This window comes from Typopeltis vanoorti, chromosome 18 (genome assembly GCF_054136105.1).
Source record: "Typopeltis vanoorti isolate ZY-2024b chromosome 18, IOZ_Tvanoo_1.0, whole genome shotgun sequence".
NCBI classification, from domain to species: domain Eukaryota; kingdom Metazoa; phylum Arthropoda; class Arachnida; order Uropygi; family Thelyphonidae; genus Typopeltis; species Typopeltis vanoorti.
Genome location: NC_143566.1, coordinates 95,122,334 through 95,140,686, shown reverse-complemented (window position 1 = coordinate 95,140,686; position 18,353 = coordinate 95,122,334). Strand labels below are relative to the sequence as shown.

Sequence of the window (18,353 nt, the reverse complement as noted above, 5' to 3'; positions counted from 1 at the left end):
TGACACTACTACCATCAACACACACCACCACTATCGACTGCTCACTACCAAAAGTATATATCATCTGTAAATAATGTGCATTCTAAGTGCTCATTTACCTGTATGTCAGATAAAAAACACAAATTTCTAGGGAAAAAAAAAACCCTGCTAACTCACCTTCAACTGAATAAGTCCATATGAAGATTCCTCTTTTCACTATGAAAACATAGCTTAGTTCTTTCTGAAAAGGGCACAATATTTCCAATATACCACCATATTTCCAACTTTTGAATAATGGATCTCCCATAATGAGTCTTCTGACTCCATGGAGATACTTAATAATAATAAGTAATTGAATGTGCTATGGAGGTGCTTAATCAAAGAACCCAATTTTTTTTTATGAGGTGAATAACATTTAATATGTATGAATGAATGAAATTAATAACATTTTATATGTAAAAAAATAGCTTATTGCCTCCAATATTTCACTCTTTTTAAGCTTACAACAGTTTATTACTGTCTGTGGTAATAACACTAACTTTATGTCAAACCTTGCTTTGAAAATACAAATACAGATCTAGAGATATTACTAACTAAATGTATTAAAATTACTATGGCAATATTTTATTTGGTCAACAAGATAACTTTATTCGGCAAAAAGAAATACAACTAAGCATGTGCACATAGGTACACACTAGCAGGAAGAGAAGACAGATGAATAGGCTATGAAAGACAGGATCCTGCAGTCCTAACTAGCAACCAATAAGGGATACAGTAATAAACTTCCCAAAAGGTATAAAAAATCAGTGTCCTATATTTCAGATAAAACGATGCAGCTGAATTTGTTCAGATTTGAATGTTGAAATGCTGTGGCAGATTCTAGAAATAATCTCTGATTCATATTTGCTCCTGCATAAAAGGAAAGTTTTGTTCATTATTCAATTTAATATAAACCAAAATAATTACTGTATGTTTTGACCTTCACATTAAGATCATCATCTGGAGTATACCAAGAAAGAAGATGCACTACAATCTACATGGTATACTAAAGTTACACTGATTTGGTCAACTCTTAAAACTATTGGCCTGATCTCTGGTAAAAAAAAAAAAAAAAAAAAAAACTTACACCAATGCTAGTCTTGCTATTATTAATATCTACTTGGTTACAAAAATAAATTAAGCTAGAGAGCAACATGGTCACACAAAGTTACTCATATAGGTATATATATAAATTAAAACAGTATGGATGGTGGCCAATAAAAGCTGAAATAATTGCTTAGAGTGATAAATTATTAAAACACTTAAGGAAATGAACAACGTACTTAAGGATATAAATTAAATTATACCTTAATAAATATTTTCCGATATTTCGGCAACATCACGTTGCCATCTTCTAAAGGAACTTACAAAAAAAGGCACGTGCACGTAGGCACTACAAACACAGTAACTGGGAATGAAGAGATGAAGCTATTGTTCTCCTAAAAGTCCTGATGGTGCCCTCTAGCGGGCTAAGTAGGTGTTCTTGGCCGTTGGGCTGAAGGTCTGCTGATGTAAGCCTCCCAAATTTGGGGCAGTCGCATACAACCAAATTTGTTGAGGTTTGGAGAATTTCTTAGGGCTGAGGCTGATTCCATAAATAGTCTTTCGAATTTGTATTTGCTATGGTGTATTACTGTAGCTTTCTTCCACCGTATTCTGTGCCGTGTATCCAGAGCATGGTCTGCAAGACCAGAATGGCTGTACTTGTGAAACCGGATGTAGTCCTTGTGTTCAGAAATTCTGATATTCGCTGCCCAGCTTGTTTGGCCAAAGTAAGACAGTTTACAACTGCAAGGGACCTGGTATACACCAGGTAGGTCTAGGGGAAGTGGTTGGTCTTTAGTGGCGTGGATAAGGGATGCCAATTTTCTATAAGGTTTGTAACAGGAGGTCAGGTCATGCTTTTTTTAAGATTTTGGTAATCTTTTCCAAGGTGCCTCGGATGTAGGGAATGGTGATGGATTTAGAGTAATCCTTGTTGTGGAGGGGGATCTGTGGTTTGTAGGTTTTAATAATTTTTGGACTTTTCTAGCCATTGGCTGAGAAAGTGTTTAGGATGTGATTTAGTTCAGTGTTTAGGGCCAAGTCATTTGAACAGATTAGTTTAGCCCTGTTGTATAGTGTTTCACTACTCCATATTGTTGTGAGGGGGGGGGGAATTGTTGGTGGATGTATCTGCCTGTATGGGTGGGTTTTCTGTAAACTGAGAAAACCAAGGTTCCATTAGGCTGGCAGGTGACTAGTGTGTCTAGGAAAGGGAGGCTGTTTTTTTCCTCTTTTTCCAGGGTGAATTTGATTCTGGGGTGTTGGTTGTTTAAGTGTATTAAGAAGGAGAGAAGTGTTTCAGAGCCATGTGGCCAAATAGCGAACACATCATCATCAACGTAGCGAAGCCATATGGTTGGTTTTTGTGAGGCAGAGTGATAAAGTCGAAGTTTGCTGGAAAACTTGAAGAACTAAGTGGGCTGAATGCATGCCATCCAAATTCTTGGGATTTTTAAGCCACCATTACTGTTAAGATTAGGATGGTTAATCAAAATATCACACGCTTCATACAACAATAGTAGCACAAAAATCCCAAGAATTTGTTTGGCACACATTCAGCCCACTTAGTTTTTCTGAAGTACCCTGGATGTATGGAATGGCAGTAGATTATTTTTGTTTTGGATTCTGTGCACTCCAATCCTGCTTGTCAGACTTGATCCTTATAGATAGTGGAGTTATTTTTGACAGTCTCCCTCCAGACAAAACAGGTTTGTTCAGTTTTACAGCGAACTCAGGCTATTTTATGTGGCAAGGAAAAGGCTACAAGCTGATTAAAAGCAAAACTATGCTTCCCCCCCCCCATCCCTCACCAAACCAATATTTTCATGGAACATGCTGAAAATGCAGCCCTAAACTCTTCCTCCTCCTCCCCCACCAAACACTCAAAAAAACACAAAAAATGACCCCACACACAAGAGGTCACAAGACCTATGACACAACAATGCCGTGTGTGGGTAATTAGTTAGATGGAGAAGAGGAATTTGTTTATGTGCATTTTGAAAACCTGAAGGCTCTAGTCACTGTGGAAGATTGATCCAAATAATCAGGAGATATAAGAAATGAAGGCATAGGATGAGAAGTTGATTCGATGAATTTGGAGTTGAAATGTAAATCAGTGTTGACTAGTAGTTGCTTGTGTTTGTATGAGCACGAAATGATTGTATGCCTGTAGAAGAGACATAATGCAACAATAGAACACTATGGGAAAGTGACTAGAGGGAGAGTGAGGATGGTCATCAATTAAGCACACTGCTCACTTCTGTATACAATCAAGCATTCTTAGGGAAGTTTTAGGTGCACCACTCTAAATGTGAGAATGGTATTTTAAGGTTGGGCATTGAACAGGGGAGAAGTACTATTGAAACAGAAAAGAATACCAAGTTTTTTGGAGGCTAAAAAAAGCTATAGACTTTGTATAGTATAGACCAGATGTGAATTAACCCAAGGAGAGAAAGCCTGTAGAAGAGTCCTGGTTGGCAAAAAGGATATTGACAAAAGTGAGGGAGAGAGCAGAATGGTCTATCTTTCTAGAAATGAGACAGGATTGCATTTTTGGTGGCACTAAAATTCACCAGGTCATTGTCACTCCATTTGAGAATGGCAAGGAGATCAGTGTTTAGGAGATAATATGGCTACATTGTGTGGACATGTTTTTAATTTGGTACAAGGCTAGGATATGTTGAAAACATTTTTACCACACTTTCACAGCCAACACCCAAGGATCCATTCCACCACTGAAAAGGAAAACAATAGTACACCCTTTGTTGACACCAGTCACCTGACTACCAAACATTTTTCTTTTCTTTTTTTTCTCTTTTTTTTTTTTTTTTTTTTTTGTCTATAGAAAATTTACCCACCTTGGAAGATAACTCACCACCTCTTTCCAGCAATATTGTGTTATCAAAGCCTTAGCTAATCAAGCTACTTGCTCAGATCATACTGGTCTCTACACAGAAATCAATCACGTTTTTGACAATTTTTTTTAGCCATTGGATTTCCCTTCAAAACATTCAAAATAACAATCTTCCCACTCCAAACGCAAAAAATCCATTTCCAATTCCTACATTCAGAACACCTCAGAAAAAAAGTTTCGAAAAAGTATGACATATAGTCCTCCTTTATATCATACCTAAAATTAACTGTTTTTTGCTCAAACCTCTCATCATCTAACCCATCTTGGGATCTACAGTATCCCTCATTCCTACAAACTTTTGTATTATGGACAAATAGGAAGAATTCCCAATATCCATCTGTTAGAAACAGAAACTGTCATTACCTACACTGCAGCTATTTCATTATCACAGACTAAAATTAGCTGCTTTTTTCTGCTCGAACCTCTCCATCATCTAACCCATCTTAGGATCTACAGTATCCCTCATTCCTACAAACTTTTGTATTTTGGACAAATAGGAAGAATCCCCAATATCCATCTGTTAGAAACAGAAACTGTCATTACCTACACTGCGGCTATTTCATTATCACAGCTATGTCATGGATCCAAATCACTGGATTCAAAATCAATAGTGATCAGAATTCATTATAAATATAATTTAGGGAAACTGGACGTACAATGCCTATCTGTAAAAAAAATAACACCAGCGACACATTAAATTTAACAATTCTGATGAAGCAGGCCTCTCAGATCATGCTCTTAACAACCTACACCAAATTGATTGGAAAAGTACATGTTCTTCATATCGTACAAAAACTTGATATAAATGGATAGAGATTGTATGTCCACTTTCTCTAAATTGGATCAGTCTTCCCCAATGACTATAGCCTTCAGGTTTCAAAACACATATTAACAAATTCCACTCCTCCATCTAACCACTTACCCACACATGGCACTATCGTGTCAGAGGTCTTGGGCCCTCTCATACGTGTGTGTGTGGGGGGGGGGGGGGACATTAAAACAAAAACAACAAAAAAAGAAAAAAAAAAAAAAAAAAACATTAATAACAGCTGAAATGAAGTTTATGAGAAAAACTGCAAAGTATACTCTATTTGATCATAAAAGAAATGAAGAAATTCTGAAAGAATTAAACCAGGAATCAGTAATAGAAAAAATTAAAAAATATAAACATAAATGGATGGAACACATTGAAAACAGAAATATTACCAAAACAAGCCTTAAATTACAAATCATTAGGAAAAAGAAAACCAGGATGTCCTCTTAAGAGATTCAATGATGAATTCTAAGGCTGGAACATGCCACTCTAGGCCTAAATCCTTGACAAGCATGATGACGATGACATATATGTATTGTCGATTAGAATAGGATAGTAAGCCTGTATGCAATGTGCTTAGTTGTATTTCTTTGTGCACATGAACATGCATGCCTTGGTGACAGAGACAAAATACTGGTGTAATAATTTATTCCATTCATTTCTCATCTGTCCAAGATGCACCTCCTGATTAGGAGTAATAACAAAATACCGGTGCAATAATTTATTCCATTCATTTCATCTGTCCAAGATGTGTCTCCTGATTAGGAGTAATGACAAAATATGGTGTAATAATTTATTCCATTCATTTTTCATCTGTCCAAGATGTGCCTCCTGATTAGGGGTTTTAGGTAATTTTTAATGCAGCCAGCTTGCCATTCCTGGGCTACATTCCTCGAAGGGTAATGTATTTTATTTATGTCTATAGATATGCATGTTCATGGGGCTCATTTGCCTGTTTGTGGGGTGAGAAACTCAAGTTTCTGAAAGGAAAACCCTATCACCCCATATGAAGCCAGCTTACTTATCTTCCTTTAAAAAGCCCAATAAAGGTTCTTCATGTCCTAGACAGGATTTGGACCCAGATCTTTCCAACCAAAGGGCTTTGTTTATATCAACTGAGCTAAGGAGACTGTATAGTAATTTATTAGCTAAATAAATTTAAGTAGTAATTATTATCTCTAGACATACTTTCTCTATTAAATAGCAACATCAGTGTATTTATCAGTATCATACCAGCTTGCTTTGAAATCATTCTGGCTTAACACTCACTACCTCTGGCAATGTATATATTCATAGTGAACTAATGTGCTCAGTATTTAAAAAAAAAAATGCAGTGGGCTTTTAATATTCATTCCATTCATGAAAGGCTGCGAGTCTATCAAATATATGGGGAAGGCTAATGATTAGATAATAATACAGAAGACCTCCTCTAGAGATTACACATGGGTACATTTTTTTAAGCTACTGCAGGCTTCCAATAAGTGTGGTGATCTAACACCAGTGATGAAATTCACCTAACACAAACATTCATGTCACATTGGGATTTGCACCTATTACCTTGGTCATAGGTAAGAATCCCACTGTGGCACACTCTCCAACCAATAGGTAATAATCAAATCTTCTGCAACCATGCCTCAGAAAGGATAGCTTAACTGCATACATTTTTAAGGCATGGTTGGTAATGTTATGATTTCTTCTGCAGATATAGAAGAGAACTAAAAGTCAAATAAAGCAATTATTTAGGATTCATAATCACATAGCCACATATGGCAGCTGCCTTAGTGGTTTAGGAGGGGGGGGGACTAAATCTGAACTATTATTCTGTCAAGAAGAGCGAGACTGTTGGCAGGTTTATAAGAGAATCCATTAATTTACAATTTAGGCACACATATACAAAAGCTGGTTTAACTGTGGAACAAAAATAAAAGAACAGATAAGCGTCTTCATATCATTTAATGGGTGCAATTAACAACAAATTAAAGTTTAATTGAAAATTAAATTAAAGTCCAAAAAGGAGTCAGAAGGCTATCTGAACCTTAATATTAGACTAGATGAGATCTAAAACGGTTATCACTATCTGTCAATGTGTGTTGATGAGTGAAATGACCTCCCATGAAAATCCTGGGGCTCCATGGAGATGCTATATATCAAATATAATAATATACCAAGTGACTATGTTCCTGAATAAATGCCCTTTTATTATAAATGAATAAATGCCTATTTTATTATTTTTATTATAACATTTTAACATTATAATATAATATTTATAATATTATAATAATATTAAAAATGGAACTTAGAAATATGAGAATAATGATAAGATGGGCAAGAAAAATCTTAAAGTGATGTTACTATCAGAAATTCTGTAGAAAAACCCAGAATGGGATACATCATACATACGTGGCACTGATAAAGTTGCCATACAAAAGAGATAAAAACATGTCTGAAATATTTTTAATAAAACATCTGAAAGTGGAGGGGGGAGAACTACAGCATATTCTCACTGCATGTTTCTGAATAGAATCCAAAAAGTGTAGAGGATGCAGTTTTGTAATGATTAAATTATCATCGAATATATATATATATATATTTGACCCCATGGAGTGCCCATATAAATAATGATATTAACACAGACACAAATAAGATCGTTTAAGAAACCTAACTAGATACTACTATCAAGCCTGAAAGAAAACGATGAAAACGATGTAAGAAAACTGTACCTAAAATGTTTTCGATGTAAAAATGTAAATATCATTTTAATTCCTCTTATAATAACAAAATAAAAACTAAGTACTTGGAAAAATAACTGTGTTCAGAAATTGTGATCGGATCTATCTTGCCAGGAACTGGATCATTTTATCTTTATCGAATCGCAAAATGTAAATATAAATTATATATTGATTAGTTATAAAAATAAAAAATTAAAAAAAATTAAAGTATACAGACATATATAATCTAGATCTCATCACAGACAAAATTCGAGATCTTCGTTCATTTAACTGCAGAGGTTTGAACGTGTTATCATGCGTGAACTAACGAAGGGATAAAGAGATTCATATACATGTGCACAATTAAATGATTAATCACATTCCTTCATAATTTTTGTTAAGGTTACACTAACAAATATATCTAACCAAAAATAAACAAAACACATTTTATAATTAAAAATATATATATACGTGCACACACATATAAATCTTGTGCAGAGTATTTAATCCTCATTGATAATAATCTTTTTTCTCAAAATAATGGGACCACTTTTCCAAATAGACTTTAACAAAACGACATAAGTGATCCTCTCGGATTGTTCATGAGCTATAAGAATCAGTAGAGAGCATCTTAACAATCTGTCCATTGAATCGTAAGAATAACACGAGCAATAATTAATTAAATAATCAACACTAATAGTACTGAATAAACCATACGAATACCACAATTCCTAAAGAGCAATTTAACTACAATAATAGTCACGTAATATATATAGAGAGAGATTCTTAATATATGGAGAAATGGGGCATGAAAGATCTATTTAACATACTCAGTTATAAAAAATCGTATACTTACCGAGATACCCAAACAGAAACAGACGGCATATTGGTAAATGTGATTAAAACTCAGTTAAAATGCTATAAGATTATTTTTAGAAACAATGACACAAATGATCAGCATGTGTAATTCGGAAATTCTAATCCGCCTGTACAACCAAGCTAAAGCAATCCTCGACGGCATATAACCTTAAAGTCGCTAAACCATTACATGCAGCACACCACTCTGTTACCATTCAGATATGTATTATATCGCTGTCTATGATGAAAGCCATTTGGTGCTACGAAGCGTATACAAAATTTGTATTTTTTTTTTGTTGTTTTTGCTAAAAAATTAATGTCTACAGATTACAACAATTTATTTACTTCTTCGCGTGAGATACTATTATTACAATTATACAAAAATTGTCAAATGCTAGTTCAATTTAGTGCGGACGAATATCGCATTTCTTGAACATGGTAACTCCTAAAGGAGTTACTAACATGACGTCATCCAAGAATATATCAGCTGATATTTTGAAAATAATATACGGTATAGCAACTGTCATCGCTGTGGAAAAATATGCTAAAATCATTTCAAATAGAACATATAATTCCCTCTCATGTGCTGTTTTACTTTCTGATATTCTCGCTTAGTAAGATTCTGATTTTTCGTTATCCAAACTAATGGAGGCGAGTGTGAAGTCAATCAGACTGCAAACAAATATGATTATTATTTATGTCCACAAAATGAGGTCAGTGACAGAGTAAGATGAGGAATAATGCAGAAACACTGGTCAATTTAAACTTATCATGCAGTAATTTTAAAAAATAGTTTGGAAAGAAAAAAAATAGTTACTCTGTATTCAGTCTAATTGATGAAATTTCAACAAGGACAAAATATGAAAAATATGAAAGTAAAAATAAATATACATAGCTATAACCACAATCATGAAAGAAGTGAGTTTTTAATAGCAGAGTTTTTCTTTCACACAGACACATATCACATAAGTGCCTAATTAGCCAGAATATTCATTCTAGCAGGATAGATTTTATTGAAATAACTTTGTATATTTGGAATCTTAACATTTGGGAAGATATGCTTTCCCTAGCTCTTTTTTTGTGTCAATTGAACCATTTGCAGTGTCACAAAGGAGGGGAGAAATACGTCAAAATTATTTACTGTATATCAGCAGTGTAGTTAGGCCTTGAGCGCCTTGGCAAATTCGTAGCTAAGTGCCTTTTACAGTGTGACAATTAATTTCAATAACTGGTAACAATATCCTGCCATTTACATTCTTCAGACAATAGAACCGTTGGAAACTTCCCCGATGCTAAGACGTTCCAAGCCTCTGGTTTGTGTTTGTGTGTGTGCGCGCGCGCGCGCGTGTGTATGCGTAATATAGGTACTACAATAACTTGGTCTCCGTTTTGCTTGTATGACATTTAATAAAGTTTTATTTCCATGGGATCGTTTTAATTGCCAAAACGAATCGAAAGATTAATAATTTATGCTACCTGGAATTTAGGATCCCTATCGCAACATGTCGAGTTTCACATTTGGATTAAATCAGGCCATTTCAGGAGGCAAAATAATCTCAAGTACACAAGCCAAAAAACGAGCCGAGTTCCATAAACGCGATATAACTTTTGATATACCTTTCGAGTTTTTACGTACTATCCAGTATGCAAAAGACTTTTTTTTTTCTTTTTTGAATAATGCAAATTTGTCGCAGAGATCATAACTGTTCTAGATAAACAACAGAAGTATCCAGAATCGAAAAATTAACTCTGAACAGTTTCAAACTTTGCTAGCAGGATATTCATTTTGTCATACGAGTATGCTGAAGCACAGAAATTTCCTTTATCCAACTAGTTTGAGGATGAACAAACATTACTTTTCATTAAATTTCGTATTTATTAACAAAACGATTATGAAATTATATATATTTTTTTTTATTATTGCTGTAAAATGGCCGTTTTTATTGCCAGAAAAAATCGAAATGGTTGTTTTTAAAGAAATTTGGTATTTAGCATGAATATTAAATTTGCTTATTTGTTTCATTTGGAGCATATAATGGCAAAATTAGGAAAACCAAAATTATGTCTACGATACTATGCCAAAAACGGCTCGCGGTACAAAATTGTTCTAATAATGAATACCATCACTATAGCATATGAAACACACATTTTATGGTTATCATTTTCTTATTATATATATATATATATATATATATATATATATATATATAATAAAACGATTATGAAATATATATATGTTAAGGATACCAAGCAATTTTAAACCTGGTTTTACTCCATTTCCCAAGTAAGCAAACAGACCAAAAGTCAAGTTTGCGCCTGCAATTGATGCAAGTCTAACTGATCCCACAGGTAGTGCAAGACCAGGACAACTCGTGGCAAAGGTGGAACAAGCTCCGATCACTAATCTTAATATTTACCCTTAATGCCAAAACACATCTCCAAGAAGGGGATGTATGATGTTTTGTATTAAAGGCAAGGGGGCACTACCCAGACCGGTTTCGACCTTTATTGAGGTCTCATCAGTGGGAGCTAGGCTAGAAATACTAAGATTTAGTAATACAGAGCTTGTATTTCACCAAAACAAGTTACCATAAGGTGTTTTTATTATTATTATTATTATTATTCCTGATACCTCCAAGGAGTCCGAAGACTCATCGTGGGAGGACATCTATAATTCTCTCTACACCTAACCTCTACTACGAATCATCTCCATCAACGCCATCTACCGCCCACTTCCAACACCACCACAACTAGTAATTTTTGTCTGTAAATTGCGTGTGTTCTGATGGGCCGATTTGTATGTATGCGGGATGAAAAACCCGAGTTTCCGGGAGAAAAAACCCTGCTACCTCCATATGAGATCGGCTAACTCACCTTCGATTGAAATCGACCAGATAAAGATTCCTCCCGTCGCGACGAGAATCGAACTTAGGCCTATTCCAATCGAAGGGCGCAATGTACCGTCGTTCTTCCAATTTTAACCTTATTAAATAAAAATCTCTGGAGGAGATATAAATGTAGAAAGTATTTTTACCTTGGGTCTGGGTAGTGCCCCCTTGCCTTTAATACAAAACATCATACATCCCCTTCTTGGAGATGTGTTTTGGCATTAAGGGTAAATATTAAGATTAGTGATCGGAGCTTGTTCCACCTTTGCCACGAGTTGCCCTGGTCTTGCACTACCTGTGGGATCAGTTAGACTTGCATCAATTGCAGGCGCAAACTTGACTTTTGGTCTGTTTGCTTACTTGGGAAATGGAGTAAAACCAGGTTTAAAATTGCTTGGTATCCTTAACATATTTATACCCAAGGTAAAAATACTTTCTATATATATATAAGAATCTATATATATATATATATATATATATATATATTTCCCTTGTGACGAGAAAAATGTGTGTGTGTGTGTGTGTGTGTGTGTGTGTGTCTAAATTTTCTTTGAATATGTGACCTACTAGCAGCGAAACTGTCGAGAATTATATCAGATTAGTGTATGGGCCAGAGAATAAGAAAAAAGGAGGAATATATTTGTAGTAGTGGTTTTTCCCTTCAGTCGTTTTTCTACACTAGGTGACTTTGTAAGCATTTTCCACAAAATGTTCCTGGGTGATATTTTTACAGGGTACTTCACCATTGCCTTTTCCAACCCCCACCCTCCAATTTTATCCGGCATATGGCTGGAACGTATTTATGACTGTAATTCGTGTGTGTATTCACAGGGGACGATATGCCTGATCTGGGGGAGGAAAAACCCGGATTTCCAGGTAAAAAACTCCACCTCCGTATGAGACCGACTCACTCACCTTTAGTCGAAAGAAACCAGATAAGGTTCCTCACGTCAAAAATCGAACCCAGGTTTTTCCAACGAAGGGCTTCGTCTATACTGACTGCGCTGGGGAAGCTCTAGGAATCTCTCTCTCTATTTATTTATTTATTCTTTTTATTGGTTTTTTTTTTTTTTTGAACAACCGAAAATTCTATTCTATGGGAGAAGACAGAGTGGGAGAGGCTGTTCCAAAGAACAGAAAAAGATGATGGAACGAAAGAGAAGGCAATGAAGTTGATTCCGTGAGTTTCAAGATGAACTGTAAAATGTGTTAGTCGGCATTGGTTCTTGTCCTAATGATATTTTGGAGGAAAGGGAAAAATAATAATGGCCAAGTCAGCAGAGTACTACTGTAGAAAAGGAACAGAAACTCAGAGTTTAGAGGCGCAGGACTGAAGTGAATACGTAACAGAGGGATCATTAATTAAAAGAATGTCCTCTTCTGAATAGAACCGAGCAATCTTAGAGAGGATTTCGATGCACCATTGTAAAATATGGGGGCAATATTCCATGGCTGAACGGATTTGGGATTTGTATGGACTTAGCTGCTGTAATGGTGTTAAATAGTGTCAAGTGCAAAAAGTAGACCGAGTTGTTTTGGAGCGGTAAATGTGCAGATGAAATGTGTTTGTGCCAGGAAAGGTCGGAGGTGTAGCTTAGTCCAAGAAGGGAAAAAATCGTGTTTTGCTATCTAGGTAATATTTATTTATTTAGCTTACGGGTGAAATACAAGATCTTATTCAGCAAAACTATATACAGACCAACAGTTCAGTTAATCAGGCGATGGCACTATCTGAAAGTAAATGCAAGCTACTGAGCCTGCCAGAAAAGGAGTGTAGGGCAGTCATTAGTGATATGATGCATAGTCTGCACAACACCACATATGCAAAATGTTGAGTGCGAGATTACCCAAAGATGTAATGTAGTGCTTGGAAAGAAGGCAACGGACGCCACAGTGTGAGAAACAAACAGCCATGGGGGGGGATCTACCTTAATAAGATGTAAGACCCATTTAGCTATACTGACTGCAGCAATCCTACGAACAGGGCATACTTCCCACGAGCGTATGATAGAGATCAATGGGAATTTGGACATTCTTCCTGTATACATATAATGAGGTCTTGTTGTTGTGGGGGCAGATGTTCCTTTACCTCACCGGATGCTCCATTTCATCCCGCATGCAATAGAGCTAAGATCAAGACTCTGTAGAAGTCAGTCAAGTGTGGTTACGTTCATGTCCACAAACCATGCGGTTACAGCAACAGCCTTATAACGCAGTGCATTGTCTTGAGGAAAGAGATAACAGTCAGTTCTCTAGAAATGTCACAAAGCAGGAAGCATTGCATATGCAGAATGTTCCGATACCAAGCTCGGAGCTCAATGTTCGTGGCACCACAAACAGAGGCCCGAGGCCAAACCAGGAAAATCAGGACCACACCATCATACCACCACCACCTCCGAATATCATTGTTGGGGTTATTCACTCTAATAAGAGTCTTTCACCAGGCATCCACTACACCCACCGCTGTCCATTTACTGGGTAGAGAGTGTTGCATGGTTCCTCACTCCATAACATAGCTTTACAAACCGCCCACTGTATACATTCTTTGCACCAGTGAAGACGACGCTGAATGCTGATTCAGGTAATGTAGCTTGCATATTGTGGTTCTACCATGGAGACCAGTGTTGTGGGCCTCTGTTCTAAATGGTTTTGTGCAGATTCGTGTTCCAGTAGATGCCCGGAACTGCCAATTCAACATGTCGGCCAACGAATGGCAGTTTTTACATATTATCCTTTGTAGCACCATACTGTCACTTTCGGTGAGTGTGGTGAATCGTCCACTGCGAGTAGCACTTGCAGTGGACACCCTGCACTTCATCTCAGTATAGTATCACTTATTATTGTTGACCTGGAATTGCCCAATTTGTCAACAATTTGCCGAATAGATAGGCCTGCAATATGGCATCCTATCACAATACCTCTTTCAGACTCTGTCAGTTCACTTCTCACAGCCATTTCTCTCAAACATAGTTGCACTGAGTTGACGATGAGGGTATCCGTTGACCTCTTTCCAAGCATGTAACTAAGCACAGCGACGTTGTCCAGTAATAAATCTGTTTAGCTTATTCAGATGTGTCTAGGTAGATTGACTCATAGCTGTTTGATAGTTGGATCTGTGATCAGATTTTTGTTTGCAGTTTGTACTTTATTCCAGGGTCTTCTTCCCCAGTCCCGGGAACCATCATCTGATAATTCCACAAGGGAGATCAGAAGGCAATTCAGCGTGCTTGAAGTGAAGAGCCATATTGATGAATAGGAAGATATATGTTATTTCTGATTTTCTTGATTTTTTGATGATAGCTTCTCTTCCGAAGTCTGGAGGAGTCATGTGAGAAAGAACAGGTTACCATGGGCGAGGAGTAGATTGCAAAGTACTAGACATTGTTTTCATTTTTATGTTAAACTATGCGGGTCAATTCTGTGGCGACTTCGGCTCTAACTATCGAACAATACTCTGTAAGAAGACTAGAGCCAGGACTGCTGTTCTAAGAGTCGAGTCTTTACAACCTCAAGTTGAGCCTGCCAACTTATTTACAATGTTCTTAGCAGATATTTCAACTTGGTTTTTCCTATTGTTTTCTGCAAGTTAGACTACAGTCAAGTGTGACTTGACTATAGTCTAGTTTGGGTAAGAAGGATTACTTTCATGGATTAGAGTGTCCTGTTCTAGAAATTCAGTTTTAGTTTTACGAGCCCTTTGGATATTTAAGTTAAGAGCAGAAACAACAATTTTGCTGGGATTAGGAGATAGTCCCCAGCGTTTAAAGTAATTCAGTAGTTAGCTCAGATCTTTGCTCAATTCTTCTTCAGAATTGCAAGCTGCTGTACAAGGAACAGGGTACTATACTTGGATATCAAGAGCTATGTCATCAGCATAAATAAACTTTCAACTAACTCTTGGAGGGGATATTGCTTATTATTATTATTATTATTATTATTATTATTATTATTATTATTTGAGACCTCCAGGGAGAGCACCTGCTGTGCAACTCTGTCTCCACCAACTTAATCCACCAACTGACCACAACTACACTAACGGCATCTACCGCCAACCATCACTACTGGTATTTCCACAGATAATCACAAACATCCATGCCCACGGCGGGATTTGAACCCGCAGGCTTTTGGCTGGAGAGTGGATACGCTATCCATTCAGCCAGCCAGGTTGAATGATTTGAATAGGCTGGAATTGTGGGCATGGGGAAATGGGTGTCAGTTCAATGTGAGTAAATGTAAATTCCTTCACTTTGGCATGATTAGATATCCAATGTCGTATTATATTTATGGGATTAGACTAGAAGAAACCGATGAGGCTATGGATCTTGGAGTTTTAGCAGATAGGAAGTTGAAGTTCAAGGTTCATATAGCAAAATTTGTAAATGCAACTTAGAGAATAATGGCAGTGCTGAAACCAACTTTCACATGTAAAGATAAGGTTGTTATGTTATTTTGCCTCTTTACAAGGCCTTGATACGACCTCACTTGGACTATTGTGCACAGGTCTGGTCTCCTGGTTTCTGTTGTGATTCTGATATATTGGAGAGAGAGAGAGAGAGTACAAAGGAGAGTGTTAAAAATTATATCAGGATTTTGGAATACTGATTATGAAGATAGATTGAGGATTTGTAGACTGCAGACACTAGCAAACAGAAAGAGGGGTAATTTGATTGAGACTTACAAACTTCTGAAAGGGTGATACAGGATTTCAATTGATGGAATTTTTCAATTTATGGAGGTTGAGGAAAGAATGAGAGGTCATCCTTGGAAGCTGAGAATGAAGGCCCCCAAGAAGGGTGTGAGGGCTAGATTTTTCTCTCATAGGATTGGAATGGATTGCCTTCGGATGTTGTGAGTGCAAGCAGTGTGATGGAATTCAAGAATAAGTATGATAGCTGGGACAGCTGGTCTGTGTAGTATGTGGCTTCCCTCGATGAGTCTTTGACTCCCTGGAGGTCTCTCTTAATAATAATAATAATAATAATAATAATAATAATAATAATAATAATAATAATAATAATAATAATAATAATAATAATAATAATAATACTCTTTGCAGATTTATTATTTTTTAAATAAACTTTCAACTAACTCTTGGAGGGGATATTGCTTATGTACAGGTTGAATGAAGCTGGGGCAATGAAAAATCCATGCGGCAATCCATCCTGTCCGATAAATGTTCTGCTTTTTTTCTGAATTCAGATGAACCTTTATTTTCTTATTTGAGAGCATTTGTTCCAGTAACTTTAATGTATTTTGGTTCTCGATTATTTTAGCTGCTTTATGGGGATAAAACTTTCTTCCATATAGTGTCATAAACTGATGTTGGTCTATCATAGCAGTACCTGTCTCTAAACCCGTTTGGTATCCAGCTTCCACATGAGTTGTAATTGCTGGGACCTGGTAGCAGCAACTTCTTCCACGTTTAAACTCAGCTACTGCTGGATAAGATGGATTGTATTTTTGAGGAACTCCTAGAGAGGATAATCCTTTCAAATATTTGCAGGGAGTGCAAAGTAAAGCTTAGTAGGGTCATCAGTTGACATATTAGGTTTTGGAAGGACTACTATATTTGATTCATGCCAGGTTTGGAAACCATTCATCATTTATTATTGTGGAGAAAAAATTAAATAACCAGGATTTTTCTTCTAGGCCAAGGTAAGTAAGAACGTTTGGAAGGATGCTATTAACACCAGAAGCTTGACTGTTTAGTTAGTTTCAGTAAATTCAATTTCCGCTATAGCTACTAGACTGGAGTTTGCTGTAGATGTTGGAAAAGATAAGAAAAGTTTTTTTTTTATAAAGATGATGCATCTCTTTTTTGGTGTCTGTGGAAATTTTGCAGGAAACTTTCTGTGATAAGGTTTTTACACTACTCTTAGAGTTTACATTTCGTTTAGTTCTGTTTGGAGTGTTCATGCCTCCCATTCGGCAGAGCAGTGACCAGGACTTCCAACTTGATCTGGTAAAACTGAGATTGTTCATTTCTTCTTGAAGGCAAGCTCTTCTACCATCATCCAATGAGTTTAAAAGGACAGAGGCAGTGTCTGGATAATTCTGTTGTTCATGCCCTGCCAAAAGAATACTACTTTCAGTTCACCACCATGATGTGTATATTTTTCTGAATCCTCTCGTGTTTCCTTCCAGTTATTATTAGAAGTTTAATAAATCTTTCATTGTTATCTACTGTAACTGGAATTATGTTGAAGCTGTTTACAATGAATTCAGTATATTTTGGCCTCTAGCTTTCCTCTGATTCAGTCGAGATGTTGGAAAGCTGTTTATTCTTGGAATTATAAGTCCCACAGTAATTACACAGGATATGTGCTGGCCTTTGGGGGGAACTGAAGCAGTACTTGATAGATTCAGGTGAAAGAGGGTTCTTTTCATATCAATGGTGGTAAAATAGAGGTCAGGGGTTGTCTCTGATCTCCATCTTTCAGATTCCTTCCAAATTTCCTTCTGCGAAGATTGCCAGGTCGTGACTTTCATCAGATATATCAATGAGAAGAATGTATCCATAATGGGTATTACTGAAAGTAAAAGATAGGGATGTAAGTGCTTTCTTGTCAGAGATCAGAGAACTGAGTTTTGGTGTAATTGAAGTCTACAAGATTGCCCCTTCCCTGTTGAAATATAATAGAAGATTGGATTACAGGACATTGTTTCATTCATTTCGTATGGTGATTCAACGGCCGTGAGCCCCTTTTACGGGGAGGTACGGTACAACCTCAATCCCCCCTATTTTTATCCGGGATTGGGACCGGAATAGCTGACGATTCAGACCTATGGCTGGAGGGATTGTCTTAAGTATTCCTGACTGTATCTGTGTGTGTTCACGGGGTCGGTTTCCCTGCTTGCGGGATGAAAACCCCCAGATAAACTGGGGGAAAAACGCTGCTGTCCATGCCCAAGACCGACTAACTTGGCTATGGCTGAGGAAGATCCTTAAACTCTCACGTCGTCGACGGGAATCGAACCTAGGATACCCTTCCCCAGGCATATTATTATTATTATTGTTATTATTATCTGAGAGCTCCAGGGAGTCAAGGACTCACCGAGGGAGGCTGTAAAATACCCGACCCAGCTATCATACCTTCCCTTAAATTCAT

The 18,353-nt window shown here is 36.7% G+C and overlaps 1 protein-coding gene across 1 annotated transcript in view; it reads right to left on the bottom strand.

Annotated features, from left to right (window-relative positions):
- LOC150096961 (phosphoenolpyruvate carboxykinase, cytosolic [GTP]-like) overlaps nucleotides 1-8,799 on the bottom strand; it is a 203,958-nt gene extending 195,159 nt beyond the window's left edge. Inside the window, exon 1 of the mRNA XM_090408517.1 lies at nucleotides 8,355-8,799. Coding sequence (XP_090264643.1) covers nucleotides 8,355-8,383 — 29 coding nt within the window. The 5' untranslated portion in view covers nucleotides 8,384-8,799. The remainder of the gene's footprint in view (nucleotides 1-8,354) is intronic.
- Between the last annotated feature and the right edge of the window lie 9,554 nt (nucleotides 8,800-18,353).